General features: G+C 38.6%; 1 protein-coding gene across 1 annotated transcript in view; it reads right to left on the reverse strand.

Annotated features, from left to right (window-relative positions):
• Positions 1-2747: 2747 nt before the first annotated feature.
• LOC139170271 (bifunctional heparan sulfate N-deacetylase/N-sulfotransferase 3) overlaps positions 2748-18832 on the reverse strand; it is a 103628-nt gene continuing 87543 nt past the window's right edge. Inside the window, exons 8-14 of the mRNA XM_070757247.1 lie at positions 16252-16348; positions 14128-14251; positions 12328-12502; positions 11452-11622; positions 10444-10553; positions 5179-5281; positions 2748-3289 (exon numbers count right to left, since the gene is read on the reverse strand). Of these exons, the coding sequence (XP_070613348.1) occupies positions 3170-3289; positions 5179-5281; positions 10444-10553; positions 11452-11622; positions 12328-12502; positions 14128-14251; positions 16252-16348 (900 nt within the window). The 3' untranslated portion in view covers positions 2748-3169. The remainder of the gene's footprint in view (positions 3290-5178; positions 5282-10443; positions 10554-11451; positions 11623-12327; positions 12503-14127; positions 14252-16251; positions 16349-18832) is intronic.

Consider the following 18832-nt stretch of genomic DNA (forward strand, 5'->3'; position numbering starts at 1 on the left):
CTCTATAAAGGACAAAGTAAATCACTCTTCAGCAAAAAATATTTTCACAAATGAATGGGAGGATGCATACATTTCCAAGAACAATTTTACATTTGTTCACCAAAAGTAATGACAGAGGTACAGTAGAAAATCTTGTACATCATATTAAAGTGCTGACTTCCAATAAATGATGGAAATTGGGTTAAAGCTAAAGGAGCTTCCTATGCCATAAAGTTTTCTAAACTTTGGATGTCTTTCAACTCACACCAATTTGAAGTCTTTTTAAAGAATATTTAAACTAAGAAAATGTTACCTTTGACAGGGCAACATTTTGCATATTTAATTAACTATATGAATTTCAATAGAACACAGCAATATTTTTTATTCCAAGTATATACTTTAGCTTACATTCAACCATATTGTTTGGATGTGAAGCATCATGGGACAGAGGGTAATAAGATAAAATTGGCTTATAATAGTATTTAGATTTACTCTTTGTAGTCTCCTGAAACATTGATCATCACTACTTAACTCCAGCCAACATTTTGTCAAATCTTTAAAATTAAAAATGTGCATATTGCTTTCAAAGGCAACAACAGCACATTATTTGTTTAATATATTTTTATTTGCTTTATTAGCTTTTGTTTCCTTGATTAGCATCAATTAAGCATCTATTATAGGATGGGTAGATCCAATGTAGAGCAAAAGGCATAAACATGTTTGGTTTTTATCTTCTTTTTCTTGAGATTTTCTTTTAAATTATGATTTAAATATTTTCTTAGTGTCTAGATATGATAGAGTTTGGGAGATGTATGATGTTTGACAATCAAAGGCCTGCTTGGATGATTACCTGATTATTGCTTAGCGCATTCATTTTTAGCATATATAAATATTATCTCTAGGTCTGTGTCGGAAAAGCCAGAAAGCCTTAATTCCATCTGGAAACCTTAATCCCATCCACAGCTGCCAAGTTTATGAATCAATGAAACTTTGTGGGAGATAAAGGAATTCTGAGGCCCAACAGCTTTTGACTGGTTCTGGATGAAAACAGTGCAGCCTCCATGCTTTCCAACCTACCTCGTTGAATAGTATTTAGGGAAGTAGATACAAGCGAGAAAGAGTGTGTAGAAGCAACTGCATACTTAAATCAATATAATTTTATTGTGGCTTTAAATGTCTCTGTGCTTCTAATGGAATCATGATTTCCTCAACACTCTGCTGAAAGTGGTTTGAGAACATATTCAGTTTTCTTGCTGTCAATCAGGATTGTGGGATCTCTGTGCATACACAGCCGTGGGAATGTGAAAACTGGTGACAAATGAGGGAACTATGGGCATGTTAGCATCCTATAAATTCTTGGTTTTAATATGTAGAAACATAGAAACATAGATGACTGATGGCAGAAAAAGACCTCATGGTCCATCTAGTCTGCCCTTATACTATTTCCTGTATTTTATCTTACAATGGATATATGTTTATCCCAGGCGTGTTTAAATTCAGTTACTGTGGATTTACCAACCACGTCTGCTGGAAGTTTGTTCCAAGGATCTACTACTCTTTCAGTAAAATAATATTTTCTCATGTTGCCTTTGATCTTTCTCCCAACTAACTTCAGATTGTGTCCCCTTGTTCTTGTGTTCACTTTCCTATTAAAAACACTTCCCTCCTGAACCTTATTTAACCCTTTAACATATTTAAATGTTTTGATCATGTCCCCACCTTTTCCTTCTGTCCTCCAGACTATACAGATTGAGTTCATTAAGTCTTTCCTGATACGATTTATGCTTAAGACCTTCCACCATTCTTGTAGCCCGTCTTTGGACCCGTTCAATTTTGTCAATATGTTTTTGTAGGTGAGGTCTCCAGAACTGAACACAGTACTCCAAATGTGGTCTCACCAGCGCTCTATATAAGGGGATCACAATCTCCCTCTTCCTGCTTGTAATATCTCTAGCTATGCAGCCAAGCATCCTACTTGCTTTTCCTACTGCCCGACCACACTGCTCACTCATTTTGAGACTGTCAGAAATCACTACCCCTAAATCCTTCTCTTCTGAAGTAAATCATTTACATTATAAAACAGTATTGTTCCTCCAATTGCTGTAGCTGCAGATCTTCCAAAGGATAATGGAATGAGACACCAGCTCTAGGAGCATTCCTGTCTATATCTAGCATTTTTCTGGATCCATATCCAGGTGGATATATAATTATTCCCCGATATAGCTGAGTTAAGGCACCTGTCCATCTCTTCTAGAAATATTCACATTTATGAAAACTCCCAATTCTGATGACACGATGAACAGATAAAATGTATTTTCATCTATCCATATTCCAGTAATGATAATTTTTACCTACTAATATTGCTCATTGGCTGATCTCGATAATTAAGCAGTGTCAGATGGTGGAAGCCACCAGAAAATGCCAAAGCCATGACTTAAACTAAGGATTCATAAAACAATTCTGGAATAAGACAATGGCAGATTGCTTCTATATTGTATTGATGCTATTCCAAGAATTTAGGCCAACTGGGAGGAATCCTTACTATTTAAAATTATATATATTCTTACTCCACAATCACTGATTTAAAATTTGGTTCTATGTTTCTAAACCAGAACTGTGAAGTGGGAGTAAGCTTGGCATTTTGTGCTACATTTTTGTCACCTTTTTTTTTAAAAAAAGTCACCAGTATAGTTCAATTATTTGAAAACCGAGCAGAGGAGGTAATTTACAAAAACAACATGAGAGAGAGAGGCACACACACAGTATTATTAAAGTGAATAATCTATATAAAATTGTAAATATGTCTTCTGATTTTGTAACATTATATAGATCTTCTTTTTGAAGTTCAACCCAAACATTTGAAACTTGATACCACATATACAGAGTGGTCTCTAAACACAATCCATTTACCAACCCTGTTGCATTGAATAGGAGTTACATGATGCATTTTCATATTTCCGACAGAGCTGAAGGCTATGATAGATTAGGTTTTGTGCTACATCTATCCATCCTTATATTGTTATGAAACCCATGTACTGTCAGAGATAAATACATACAATTTTTAAGAATCCAGTTGCCAATATATCATACAAATCTCAATCTTTTGTTTCAGGTTCAAGAGCTTTAGTTCCGATAAAGTTCCCTGGAAACATAAGATCGTCTGTATTTTAAGCCACGTAGAGTCCTTGTGCTATCTCACTTTTTGCAACTCCTGTCTCAGCCACGATGGCAGTGGTTGTCCCAATTTGTGTAGAAGCTTTGATAGTTCCACATTGTGATTTCTGTAGTAGCTTGAGAGAAAAACCCTGCACTAGTGGATAAAAAAGCTGGCATTTTATTTAGCGAAATAATGCAGTTGCCTTATTTATACTTCAACCGTTTCACTTATATGAACCTGAAAAACATATTTTCTTGTTGTATAAATTGTTTTTAAAAATAAATAATAAATTAATAACGAACACACAAATATTCTTATTTTAAGCACAACATTTCAGATAGTCCAGGGGTCCCCAACCACCGGGCCGCGGACCAGTACCGGGCCGCGGGGCATGTTGCACCGGTCCGTGGAGTCAGCAGCTGCCGGCCCTCATGCCGCCACCCCCTCCCTCCAGCGCTTCGCCTCCCGCCGGGCAAGAGGCCTCGGGAGGCAGGTTCTGCCGGCCACAGGACGATGGACGGGACAGAGGGGCGGGAAGGACCGAGAGGCTCAAGCCTCTTTTGGCTTCTGCCGCGGGGCGCTTTTGCGTTTTTGGCTGGGGGGAGGCAGGAGGGCCAGCCTGACCCCCTCTCTCCAGCGCTTAGCCTGCCGCTGGGCAAGAGGGCTTGGGAGGCAGGTTCTGCCGGCCACAGGGCAATGGCGGGAAAGAGGGGCGGGGAGGACCAGCACCCCCATGCTTAATCCCGCCCCCAACCACACCCCTTTCCGCCCCCACCGGGCCATAGAAAAATTGTCTTGCTGAAACTGGTCCCTGGTGGAAAAAACGTTGGGGACCACTGAGATAGTCCACGTAATGTATTTTAGCACTGAATGGTTTGACTTTCTGGGTTATAGGAAAGCCTTTCACTTTACAGGTTGGCACATGAGATTCTTTTTCTTTGAATCTTCTTCATTTTTTCACAAAATAAATATAATAATAATAATAATAATAATAATAATAATAATAGTAATAATAATAATAATATAATAATAATAATAATAATAATAATATAATAATAATAATAATAATAATAATAATAATAATAATAATAATAATAATAATAATTTATTAGATTTGTATGCCGCCCCTCTCCTCAGCTTGAGTGGAATGGGAGCAGATTATGCCTGATTAGCAAGTGAGATCAGATTGATTATTAAAATTAATTATTTTGGCTAAATATTAAGTAATTTTTAATTACTTAATTACAATCCATACTTGATTGTGTCATAAATGGACACAATCCAGTACCAGTAACACATTTTTAACTGCCAGAAACTTAAAGGACAAAGTTCCTTTCCCCATAAAATTGGTTGTATCTCACTTAATCCACAGTACAGTGGTACCTCAAGATACGAACCCCTCGTCTTACGAACAACTCGTGATACGAACCCGGGGTTCAGAAAAATTTTGCCTCTTCTTACGAACTTTTTTTGAGTTATGAACCGGCGTTCGGAGACTGCTGGGAAGCCGCACGGCTGTTTTAAAAGGTGACAGCCGGGCGGCGGGGCTTCCCAGAAGCCTCCCGAACGCTGGTTCGTAACTCGAACAAAGTTCGTAAGAAGAGGCAAAATTTTGCTGAACCCCGGGTTCGGTTCGGGAGGTTGCTGGGAAGCCCCCCAGGCCGGCTGCGACCTTTTAAAACACCCGCGCCGCTTCGCAGCTGTCTCCCGAAGCCGAACGTGGAAGTTCGGCTTTAGCGTTCGGCTTCAGGAGACAGCTGCGAAGCGGCGCGGGTGTTTTAAAAGGTCGCAGCCGGCCTGGGGGGCTTGCCAGCACCCCAGGCCGGCTGTCACCTTTTAAAACAGCCGCGTGGCTTCCCAGCAGTCGCCGAAAGCCGTTTTTTTGCGGGGGTTTTTTTGGTTGCACGGATTAATTGACTTTACATTGTTTCCTATGGGAAACAATGTTTCGTCTTACGAACCTTTCGTCTTACGAACCTCCTCCTTGCACCAATTAAGTTCGTATCATGAGGTATTACTGTACATGTAAAATAATGGTTTACCTCAGGATCCATTGGAGGGTATTTTCTTCCTTTGCTCTTTCCAAGACATTTTGTTTTTCCTTCTTCCAGAAGTTGACACCAAAAACCTTTGTGTGAATCGAACCTGAAACATATACTACATTTAAACTCAATAAATGCTTTTCATTTTCCAGGTAGGCAATAAAATACCAACACCTTTTATTGCCTTGTCTGCATAACCTTGTCTATATGACCTCCAGATGGAATTGTCATTGGAGCCAGTAATTCAGCCATCCAATTGTTCTGTCCTATAGGAAGGACATTATTTAGCATTTAGAATTTAGATGTATATACCGCTTCATAGTGCTTTACAGCCCTCTCTAAGCGGTTTATTTATTTATTAGATTTGTATGCCGCCCCTCTCCGAAGACTCGGGGTGGCTAACAACAGTATAAAAAGACAATGTAAACAAATCTAATATTAAAAATAATCTAAAAAACCCCAATTTAAAGAACCACGCATACATACAAGGTTTACAGAGAATAAGCATATTTCCCCTCAAAATCGGTTGTCCTCATTATTATTATTATTACTCCTCATTCCTATTTTTAATGACAGAAGAAACACAAAAAGTAGAAGAGCTATAAAAAGACTATCACCCACAAGGGAAATCAAATGAGGCAAAATATAAATCTATAACTTAAATGAATGAGCATATGATTTTCACATTTCAAGTTTAATATCTGGAATCTCCAAGGTAGAATAGATATTTTTTTTTATTTTGTCAGAAAGTTCTTGCAAGACCAAAGCAGATTAATAATCTGACTCTCTATTCTTCCAATTTGACACAATGTAACAGATTTATAAGAATGTATACACGGTTATAAAGAATATCTTTTAAAACCACTCAATCAAAAAGTTTGGCACATAGAAGACAGACCATGTTATTAACTCTCAGGATTATCCAAGCCAGGAAAATTAGATTCTAAGAATTAATATGGATTAATACAGATTAATATGGATCCGTCTTATGCAATTCTATCTTCCATATTGTTGTGGTTGGCTCTGGCCCAGCTCCTGCCCCAGGGAATGGGGAGGTGGATGCAGGGGAAAATTCAACATGTCACAGGCCTGTGTCATTGCCGACAGAATCAGTTCAGAGTTTAGTTTCCTCGAAGAAGAAGGTGGGAGTGACTCGGCAGAGGAGGGCTTGGCACACAGCCCAGGCAGTCAATCCCCCTTATCTTCCCTTGATTCAGATGATGATGTTTTGGACCCACGCAAGCGCAGAATTATGCGTAGAAGAGACCAAGTGAGAACATATTAGAGGAAATAAGTGAGGCCACCTGTGTTTGGGTGGGGCTCCAGTAATTAAGGCTGCTACTATAAATAGCAGCATGTGGGTTTGGCCATTGTGGAAGAATATCTGATCCGAGTTCATCAGGAATCCTGTGGTGTCTGGACTTTGTTGCTTTTTCACACCTTGGAAAACAAAGCAGAGCAACGTGTGTGTGTGTGTGTGTGTGTGTGTCTCACTTCATTGAAAGAAGAAGGGGTGTGAAGTTTCTTCACAGCTGCTAGCTAAGTACTTAATGACTGTTTAAGGGAAATTGTACAGAGTACCCGGTTGTTTTGGGACGAGTGCTCTTTGCAATACAAAAAGAGTGCTTAGTTTATTTTGAATTTTGGGATAAAGAACATTGTGTTGAATTTTCAAACGTGTGTGTGTGTGAAATTTGTACTCTTGAATTTTTGGGAGGCTCCTATCAGAGAGCCCGGCAGAACACATATACTGTATAATTTACAGGTTGTGATGCATACATTTTCTTAATATTCACATTTATGAATGTATATCAATGATTGTCATGATAACCTATTGATAATACGTAACAATGATTATCATCCTTGATGCCAACATGGGATTTGATATCATGTACAGGATTGCTTTTATTTGCATATTGTAATAAGTCAACGATCAGCACATTTCCAGAAAGGAATAAATAATAAATCGTCTTGTCTCCTCACAAACACAATGGGATGCTCAGGACAATCACTGTGTGTTTACACTACCTCGTTGTATGGATTATATTTGTAACAAACTTTTGGCGTCATTGGTTTCCACAAAATTAGTTCATTATTTGCTAGCTTATAAACTGAAATAAGAATATCTAAGGCTAAAATAATTCCAAAACGTAAAAGTGCTGGAGCAAAAGAAGAGCTTTTGAAAAAAAAAAAAGGAATCACTTTAAATGGAAATCTTTTAACAAATTGAGATGCAGCTAGTAAAAAATTCACAGTATTTCAGGTCAATAAACCTGAAGGAAAAGAAGTAGAAAGCTGAACAGAACTGCTTTAGAAGTGAATTTGATCTGTTTTCTCTTTAAAATCATCTTCATTTCGCAGTAAATGAAGTCAATTTTCTATACATGCTGCAACAAAACGAAACAAACAAAAACATGGCTGAATCAGAGACACGAAACAGAGCTAGGTAGGGACGCCATATTACAGTGATCCCCCGGTTATTGCGTCCCCGACCATTGCGAACAGGCTAATTTGCGATTTTTCAACCCGGAAGTCAAAACACCATCTGCGCATGCGTGCCCTTTTTTCTATGGGCACGCATGCGTAGATGGCGCCGGGCAGATCAGCTGCTGGGCGGCTTCCCTGGGTCTTCCCCCTCTTGCTGGCGGGAGGGCGAGCGGCGGGCATCAGCAAGGAGTTTCCCCACCGCCCACGCAAACTCCTCGCTGCCGCCCGCCCTTCGCCCGCCCACGCCGTTCATTCTCGCCGCTTCCCAGCTGAGTCCTGAAGCGAATTTGCTTCAGGACTCAGCTGGAAAGCGGCGAGAGTGAGCGCCAGCGAACGGCTTGTCCGCCGCCTGCCTGCCCGCTAGCGAGGAGCCGAAGATTGGGGGCGGCGCGGCTGTTTTAAAACGTCGCCGCCGGCATGGGGGGCTTCCTAGCAGCCCCCCAAACCCGGGTTGGGGGTCCGGGGGGTGCTGGCAAGCCCCCCATGCCGGCGGCGACGTTTTAAAACAGCCGCCCCGCCCCCAATCTTCGGCTCCTCGCTAGCGGGCAGGCAGGCGGCGGACAAGCCGTTCGCTGGCGCTCGCTCTCGCCGCTTTCCAGCTGAGTCCTGAAGCGAATTCGCTTCAGGACTCAGCTTGAAAGCGGCGAGAGCGAGCGCCAGCGAACGGCTTGTCCGCCGCCTGCCTGCCTGCTAGCGAGGAGCCGAAGATTGGGGGCGGCGTGGCTGTTTTAAAACGTCGCCGCCGGCATGGGAGGCTTTCTAGCAGCCCCCCAAACCCGGGTTGGGGGTCCGGGGGGTGCCCCCATGCCCGCGGCGACGTTTTAAAACAGCCGCGCCGCCCCCAATCTTCGGCTCCTCGCTAGCGCTGCGGAAGTAAAAACACCATCTGCGCATGCGCAGATGGTGTTTTTACTTCTGCAGCGCTACTTCGCGAAAACCCGCTCGTTGCGGGGGGTCCTGGAACGGAACCCTCGCAATGATCGGGGGATCACTGTATTCTGAATCTTTCTTATGAGAACCCATAGAAAGACACAGACCAGGGCTGAAATGCTCCCGGTTCGCTCGTGTCTGTCAGTCATCACAGAGCCAGTTGCAAAGGGAGTGCGAGGCTCCACCCACCCACCTGGACACCGCCATTTGGATTCTTTCACCCTCTGCACATGCACAGAATGCTTTGCATATGCGCAGAGTATAAAAGAACCCAAATGGCAGCGTCCGGGCAGTTGGGCAGACAATCGACAGCCACAAACGAATCGGGAGCATTTCACTTCTGACACAAACCAAGGTTATCAATCACATTTTAAGGGCAATCAAATAAATGTTTTAAGTTCAAATGGTCTCTGTGTGTAAGTATTTATTATAGACCCACTGGATGCTATGTGAATGAGGTTAGCATTTTGTTTTTCTATCAAAGGTAAAGAAAATGAGTTTTGGTTCTTTTTGATTTGGATGAAAAACCTTTTGCTGTAAGTGGAAAAAAGGATGTCATTCTATTTGCCAGTTTAAAAGGAGAAACCCGTTTACTGGATGTAGTCCTTCCTTTGTCTCTGAAACAGTCCGCTATATTCATTTTAAAGGAAGATTTATGGAAATTCAATGGTGGTGAAGAGTTGCTAGTGTTCTACTGGTTTAATGGAGTAGTATTTGAATAAATCCCAAAATAAAATGCTGATATTATCAAATTAATAATATATGGGTACTTGTTATTATTAATAATAATTTGTAATTCATTGATTAATATATATACATATATATATATATGTTTTTTCTGTTGGGGGAAAAAACCATATAGCCCCTCCCTGGTACAAAACTGAAGGGATCAGATCCTGTGGCCTAGAGGTTAAGTCTCTGCCTTACAAGGCAGAAGCCCCATGATCAAATCCCAGTAAGGGTATGGCTAGCTGATGAGGCCAGAACAAGGCCGAAATAGCACTATCCTAATCTCCCTTAATTTTAAAAAGTTCAGCAAAAACATGTGATATATATATCCATGGTATATATACATATAGTTTCCTTAAGAATGTGCTTCTAAGAAAAATGTTAGAGGTATAACTTTTGGGGACAAAGGTTTTTTTTTTTTAAATGTTACAGGAGAAGAAATAAAGAAACAATTATACTACGGCTTTTAAATAGCATACTTGACCAAGATGTGTGTTCATTTGTATATGTAGCTATTGTTCTTTCATTATTCTCTTTTAGAAACCACTAGTAAAACAATATTTCTAATAATGGTTTCCCTCTTTCTTCCAAATCTTGTAACCCCAATTTCTTAATTTAGACAAATAAGTATTACCTTATTTTTCGAAGTACAAGATGCACTGGAGTATAAGACGCAACTTAGTTTTTTGGGGGAAAATCTGCCTACCAGGTATTCATCTGGCTGGCATCCTTAGTCTGGTCAGCTTCAGCACATTATTTTATCCCCTGGTTAGGGCTTTAAAAACCTTCTTCGGAGATAGTAGCAATGAAAAAAGACTGCAAGCTCGTAAGAACCAGGAAGGTCATTGGGACTGAAAAAAAAGGCTTAGAAAAAGATACATTTGGAATATAAGGTGCACCCAAATTTTCATCTACTTTTAGGGAGGGAAAAGTGTGTCTTATACTCTGAAAAATACAATTATACAGACTGATTCAATAGCTTACATGAAGGGATATAATATTTATGCATATTTTGATTTATCAAGTAAAGTTACAACTGTATAAGTTGCTTTGTTCTCAAAAATATTTATTCTTACAATTTAATTGTATATAATACGTTAAATCAACAAATTAACTCACGTTAGAGCTTCTGAATAATTATAATGAGGAGTAACTCCCAGAAATTTCTGAACTTCTTCCATTACTATGGCTGGGTCATTTCTCAACTGCTGTCCATCGATAATTAGTAACTAGAAAGGTAGAAAGAAAGAAAGAGAGAAAGAAAGAAAGAGAGAGAGTGAGAGAGAGAGAAAGAAAGAAAGAAAGGAAGAAAGAAAGAAAGAAAGAAAAAAGAAAGAAAGAAAGAAAGAAAGAAAGAGAAGGAAAATAAATATCAAACATCATTTTCCAAGTCTACACTAGTTAACACATTTGTTTGATAGTTTGTTCGATCATGCGCCTCTTGTTTGGAAAACCTCTACCCAGCTTATCTGTTCCCGCTTCTGTTTTGTGGACTGATTTCAGGCATCTTGCCAATCGCCATAAGCTTCCTGAGATATCCAGGACTAATTACTTATCTTTGCTTTATGACTGTATGGACTTGTACGTCAGCTGCTAATGCCATACAATTAACAGTTGTTCTTTTTTTCCTCAAAAAAAGACTGTTTTAATATTTATTTGTGTGTGAACACTACTAAGCCAGTTTATTTATACTGGTTAATCATTTAAATATAGGTTTGTACAAACTGAGTGTGTGATACATTTTTTCTGGTCCGTAGCTGAGGCAAAACATATAGAGGTTGCACAAGGGCAACATTGTAGACAATTCACATTTTGGACAATTTACACATATATGCAAATTTATGGAGAGTAATGTTCCACATAATGGAAAAGAATGAATAACTAAAATAAAGTGAATAGATACAGCAGGGCTGGGCCATGTTTAGATCAAATGCAGTCCCTGGAATGCTGGCACCACTTAATACTCTGAAATAATACCCTAAACTCTGAACTAACAATCTGCAGGTTAATTTTGTTGAGGCAATATATTGTTCTGGTCCAGAAAAACAAAACAACAGCAACCCGTGAGCACTAAAAATGCTTCCTACTCATTAGATTCTGAATAGTTTGAAATGTGACACTGTTTACCTGATAAGGTGGGAAATACGTTAACCATCTTTCTAGGTGAATGGCATACCATCCTGGTATCAGACATTTCTTCTGCAACAACTTAAGTTCTGACGAAGCATGGTGTCCTGCTGTGATCACTTGATAAAATGTGAATTTTAGAGCAGCTGGGTCCTTGTGAAATCTTTGGTGCTGAAAAACAAATTTAAGGATGTCAACTGTAAAGCAAAGTTAATTTAAGTTCAGAATATTCTTCCTTTCCGAATATTCATCTTCCACACAGTTATGTACTTCTTTGGTTCAAGGCCAAATACGAAGCATGCATTTTGCTGGATTTAATACTAACAAAGGGTATCTACAGATTAACCCGTTATAAAAGAGGACAGAAGCAAAAGTATATAAAATATAACACTTATAATATTTGTTTGAATATTTTTAAGCATAACAATCTGGAAGATTGATTCTGGTTGGGGTGTTTTTTATTTTTGTATTTTAATTCTTGAATAAAAATATTTAAAAAATAAAACAAACAATTGGATCATTTCATTTGATAAGACATTTTATTGTTTGCTAGAATCTTACATTTTCTGTCTGAGTAATAAAGCTTTCTATTGCTTCATGTTTTTTTTTAAAAAAAATTGACTTCTGTTTGTTAAACATATCTTTATTCTTAAATTGTAGCAGCCAGCTCTCAGTGAGATGACTTACTGCCCAATAAACATCTGCATTACAATTAAAGAAGGGATCAAAAAGCTTTCGTTGACAGTTTAATAGTCTATCAATTATGGACTTGTCAATAATGATGTATAAGTCTGGCTGTCATTGTGATACGCAAGGAATAACAGAGGCTAATCATCATGCATACATTTAGAATCTGCATTTTGTTAAAAGGTATACCTGATACCAGGAATATGCTCGGTCTGATGGATCAATGAGAATAGTTATGATTTTTGCCTTAGGAATTAAAGAAGCAGCTTGCTTAGGGGCGTCTTCAGAATGAAAATAATTGGCACTCTTTTCAAAGAGAAAATCAGTGGTTACATTGGACGGTGTAGGGAAAAAATCCATATACCTACAAAACATGAAAAATATTTTAGTACAGCATTATATGGGGGGAAAAGTTATGCTGGGCATATTAAAGCTATTTTTCTAGCAAAATATATCATTTTTGCTAAATTGTATATATTTGAAACCAATTATAAATAGAAGACTATCAACTGATTTTCATTCTGCCTAATAGTATTTTCTAAATAGAAAGCATTATATTTTAATTTAGCTTTAGGAGATTTGGGTGTGATTTTGTTTGAGTTACATTTAAATTTGTCAAATTCAGCTATAACTCTGACATCTTTATGACACAGCAAGGGGTTTTACATCACAAACTAAAAATCTGATTGGAACTTTGAAACGTTACAAACCTAGTTAGAATGAGTAACATATTGCAGCTATAAAATGATACAATCAAAATTTCCATTTGTTTCCAGGGATCTTGGCATTGATTCAAAAAGTATTTACACATTGCATTTATAACTATCTTTATTAAAAGTTAAAAGTCCATGGTACAGAATTTGTCCTCAAAATGAAATTTTTTAAATATCAACATTTGTTTTCTTTTTAGTAACATTTTCTATTTTTATTTTATGAGTCTTGCAGAAATATGACTTATGTATGTTAGTGGAATTGATATAATAAAAATCAATTTATTTAAAACACTATTAAGTTATAACCCACTTTCCATTTTCCAGTAAGTAAGTGCACTAAGTAAAGTGAACATTATTTTGTGTAGGGAAGGTGTGGAAATTTCAGAGAAAAGGAAAAAGAAGTGAATTGGTTAAGCTAGATTCAAGTGTGCCCATTTGAAAAGAAGTGAGATGTTGATCCTTGAAGTTGGAATACCATATAATGCAGTACATATAGAAAATAGTTATTTGAAATCATGGAAATATTTAGAAATTTCTATGCAAAAATTAAAAAAATGTAGCAGACTTCTCACCCTTATTTCAATATATTGCTTTAATAAATAAAATTTGCTTCTTTATGAAAATTCATATTATGGATTGCTTGAATATTTGCATTTACACCACAATAATAGGCAGATAACTTTTAAATTAATTTTTGAGTCCTTGCACAATTAATGCAATTCATTGTACGTATATACAGTGGTACCTCTACTTACGAACTTAATTCATTCCGTGACAAGGTTCTTAAGTAGAAAAGTTTGTAAGAAGAAGCAATTTTCCCCATAGGAATCAATTTAAAAGCAAATAATGTATGCGATTGGGGAAACCACAGGGAGGAGGCCCTGTTTCCTCCCAGGAGATTCCTAGAGAGGCCCCACGGAGGCTTCTCCCTGCCTATACCGGTTACAGTTTCAGAGACTCGGGTTTATAAGTGGAAAATGGTTCTTGAGAAGAAGCAAAAAAACCCTTGAACATCTGGTTTTTATCTAGAAAAGTTCGTAAGTAGAGGCGTTTGTAGGTAGAGGTACCACTGTATATTTAAACAGCTATTTTCCAATTTCCAAGTGAAAACAGAAAGAAATAATACTAACTGCTGAGGATTGCCTTATACACACAAAATTTTGGAAGAATGGTAAAAGTTCACACTAAGTTGCAAACATTAGACATATGGCATGGGTTTTTTTTGTATTGTGCATAAAACAGAATGATTTAGATTCATACTAGTAGCCCATCTTACCAATCAATCCCCCTGTGGTAGTTATTTCTATTAAAGAACTGTACCTCCTCAAAGGTTTTGGGGCTGGGGGAGTTACTAATGATGGAAGGATGCATAATCAGGAACAAATATAAAGCCGTTGTGCCTGCAAAAAGAGTAACAGTCCAAGAGTTGAGTTGAAACTTCTGCACTCTGTCAATCAGATCCTTATTTCATGTAGAGTTAAACAGCTCCTTTAGAAAGCATCATCGCATTTACACTAGCAAATAAAACAAAGTAGAAAGCAAACAAAGTATGAAGGCAAATATACGTGTCCCAGGATAAGGTTGCAAGATCTCATTTTGGTTGGTCACCAGGACCAGAAGTTACAGATAACCTCTGCTCCCAGTGACCAGCATAGACTGGATCTTGCAAAACAAAGTATTTTAAAGAAAAAACAAACATGTATAAAAAGCTTTTTTTGCCGAACAAATGTACCATAATTTTCGGAGTATAAGATGCAGCTTTCACTCCCTAAAAGAGGCTTAAAATTTGGATGCGTCTTACACTTTGAATGTAACTTTTTCTAAGCTTTTCCCCCCAGACGTAAGGAGGTGTTAACGCTCTTCTCCAGCTCTTCCCAGCTTGCAGGCTTGTTTTCATTGCTACTCCCTCCAAAAAGAGTTTTTTCAGCACTAATGAGGTACTAACAATCTCCCCGGCTTGCAGGATTTTTTTATTGCTACTCCTTCCAAAGTTTTTTTCCTAGCCCTAAGTCTTTGCAGACTTGTTTTCATTGCTAGTCCCTCCGATGATTTTTTTTCCATCCCTAACAAGAGGATAAAATAATGTGCCGAAGCTGACCAGACTAAGGATGCTAGCCAGATGAATACTTGCCAGGTAGTGTTTTTCCTATTTTCTTCCCCCAAAACTAAGGTGCGTCTTATACTCTGAAAAATATGGTAAATTTCCTTTTACTAAGTTTCCCTTATTTGACTTTCATCCAAGCAGCATCATAATGGGAAAAGAAATCAAGATGCATTGCTTTAATGTTTTTTTGTCTAAAACATTGCAAAGACACTAAAAGGAAACAAAAGGACAACACTCAACCCTGGCAAGATGAAACAGTTTGGCTTTTCGCCTCCACCCCAGCCCCTGGAAATATGTCATCTTTGACTCTGGTTCAGGTACTCTTTGTGGAAGAGCTGGAGCAGAATTTGGAGGTTCTCCCAGACCAGGGGTGTCAAACTGGCAGCCTGTGGGCTGGATGTGCCATGTGCAAGCCATATCCACCCCAGTTCCGCGAATGGAAAAATGTCACTAAAGATCACATGACATCAATGTGACGCTGCAAGTTTGATAGTGGTGTTGTAGACCATGGCTCTTGTTTAACAAATAAGTTTACATTATGGTTTCAAGAACATGGCAAGAATCCATTGGAGTTTCAGGATCCATTAGGGATTCATTGAGATTTTGCTGCCCCCATCCATTTTCAAAAATAATAAAAAGTCCAAATATCTTGGGAGATGGAGTTATGAAAAGGATATGAAAAGGACATATGCTGCAACGGCCTGCCTGTCGGCGACTACTTCAACTTCAACCACAACAACACAAGAGCACACAACAGATTTAAACTTAATATTAACCGCTCCAAACTTGAGTGTAAAAAATATGACTTCAGTAAACGAGTTGTCGAAGCGTGGAACTCATTACCGGACTCCATAGTGTCATCCCCAAACCCCCAACACTTTACCCTTAGATTATCTATGGTTGACCTATCCAGATTCCTAAGAGGTCAGTAAGGGGTGAGTACAAGTGCACTAGAGTACCTTCCGTCCCCTGTCCTATTGCTCTCCTATATCTCCTATACCTTTCTTCTATTCCTATATCTCTTCTTCTATTCTTTCATTGATATGTTCCATTCCTATATCTTCTTTTCTATTCTTTCTTAGATATATTCTACTATGAGTATCTCCTCTATAACCTTCATCATGTATTTTACTCTCTCTCTCTGTGTGTGTGTGTGTATATATATATATACACCCACTAAAACCCTCATTGTGTATTGGACAAAATAAATAAATAAATAAATAAAAATAAATATTGGCGTATGAACTCAGGCCACATGCTTGTATTCTTGATTTACATCCTATATATAGTTTTTACCAGTTTTTTGTGGTCCAATAATAAGGAATTTTGGTAAACGATCACAAGTTTTTTCTTTAGACCAGATATCTCTGTGTCGTTTGTCATCACAAGGATTCTAATGGAGAGAAAAAGCAATTTTATATTAGTTTTGGGTTTTTTTTTGTCCCCAGTCTATATGACACTACTCGTTGCACTGAAAATAATACTTAAGGCAAATGTATCTAGTGAACAATAAGTATTAACTTATAAATCTGTGAAAAAAAAGAATATTGCTATTAATATTATCCCTTTACCATTAAAATATGGCTCTATTTTATTTTAATCTAATTATAACCCATGTCTTAGTTTTATTATGATACTAGAATATTTATCTTTCTCACATGATTATTCAGGAGTATCCCACTGAGTTACATGATACAGTCTTAATATTTAAGACTTAAAGCTTTGATTTAAAAAAAAGTATTTGAGAGTTACACAAAGATATATGATATAGTGAATTCTTCTGATATAGCTGCCTTCTTAAAGTATACTTTTAGATACTGTATGTTTGGCCAAGTCATCTAAGAGGAGCAATGTCAAAGTAGCCGGAGTGTATATTTTAGAAGATTTGTAAACAGATGGAAATAGTTGGAAGGGACTTTGAAGGTAATCTAGTCCAGAGATAGGCAACGTTGGCTCTTCTATGACATCTGGACTTCAACTCCCAGAATTCCTGAGCTGGCATGATTGGCTCAAGAATTCTGGGAGTTGAAGTCCACAAGTCACAGAAGAGCCAACTTTATCTACCCCTGATCTAGTCCAACCCCTGCTCAAGCAGGAGACCCTACTTTTGTCTCTACCTAGGATCAAATTCACAACTTTCTGATTGTGAGGCAAGAGCTCCACCTCTAGGCCACAGCAGCTGGGCTAAAGACTGAAGTAATACTTCCCAATAGTTTCGTTTACCTGCTATTGAAATACTCTTTATTCATGAAGATTTCCCTAGCCCAGCTCAAATACTTTATAAATACTTTATATAAGACAAATATTTTTTTTAAAAATTATGCTTAAGAATGACTAAGGGCGACATGATAGCAGTATTTTAGGGGCTGCCACAAATAAGAGGGTCTCAACTTATTTTCCGAAGCACCAGAAGGCAAGACAAGAAACTAATCAAGGAGAGAAGGAATCTGGAATTAAGGAGAAATTTCCTAATCAGTGGAATAGCTTGCCTTCAGATAGCAATAGAATTTAGACTTATATACCGCTTCATAGTACTTTTATAGCCCTCTCTAAGTGGTTTACTGAATCAGTATATTGCCCCCAACAATCTGGGTCCGGAAGGATAGAAGGCTGAGTCAACCTTGAGCCGGTGGTGAGATCTGAACTTTTGAATTACAACTAGCAGTAAGCTGGAGGCTTTTAAGAAGAGACACTTGTCTGAAATGGCCTAGAGCAGTGATGGCTAACCCTTACAGCACCAAGTGCCAAAAATGGCTATCATTATCAGCAATAATGGGCTCCTACGGGTATGGTCAAGTACGCAGAACCGGTAGAAAAATTTTGATTTTTTTTTCTTCTTCTTCTGGGCTCTGGGCATGTTTTTCCTATCACAGTAAATAAGGTTGAATGTGTATAATTTTAGAAGAATTAGATTTAGATTAGATTAGATTTATTGGATTTATATGCCGCCCCTCTCCGCAGACTCGGGGCGGCTCACAACAATGGTAAAAAACAATACATAGTAACAAATCTAATATTTAGCAATCTAAATTACAGTTTTAGATTAAAAAATCCAAAAGAAACCCCAATATATAAAAAACAAGCACACAATTGAATCATACACAGAAACTACATGGGCAAGGGGGAGATGTTTCAATTCCCCCATGCCTGACGGCAGAGGTGGGTTTTAAGGAGTTTCCGAAAGGCAAGGAGGGTGGGGGCAATCCTAATCTCTGGGGGGAGTTGGTTCCAGAGGGTCAGAGCCACCACAGAGAAGGCTCTTCCCCTGGGTCCTGCCAGACGACATTGTTTAGTCGACGGGACCAGGAGAAGGCCCATTCTGTGGGACCTAACCGGTCGCTGGGATTCATGCAGCAGAAGGCGGTCCCAGAGATTGTTACAGTTTAACAGTAGATAATGTATATTTTTATGTGCCTGTGTGTAATATGTATGTACTATTTAATTTATTTATTATTTATTATTTATTTATTATTTAGATTTGTATGCCACCCCTCTCCGCAGACTCGGGGCGGCTCACAACAAGATACAGCAATTCATGACAAATCCAAATAAATTTAAAATATTTAAAAAGATTTAAAAAGAACCCCATTTACTAGCAAACACACACACAAACATACCATGCATAAATTGTACATGCCTGGGGGAGGTGTTTCAGTTCCCCCATGCCTGACGGCAAAGGTGGGTTTTAAGGAGTTTACGGAAGGCAGGGAGAGTAGGGGCAGTTCTAATCTCTGGGGCGAGTTGGTTCCAGAGAGTCGGGGCCGCCACAGAGAAGGCTCTTCCCCTGGGGCCCGCCAACCGACATTGTTTAGTTGACGGGACCCGGAGAAGGCCCACTCTGTGGGACCTAATCGGTCGCTGGGATTCGTGCGGCAGA

The sequence above is a fragment of the Erythrolamprus reginae genome, chromosome 7, assembly GCF_031021105.1.
Source record: "Erythrolamprus reginae isolate rEryReg1 chromosome 7, rEryReg1.hap1, whole genome shotgun sequence".
Lineage (NCBI taxonomy): Eukaryota > Metazoa > Chordata > Lepidosauria > Squamata > Dipsadidae > Erythrolamprus > Erythrolamprus reginae.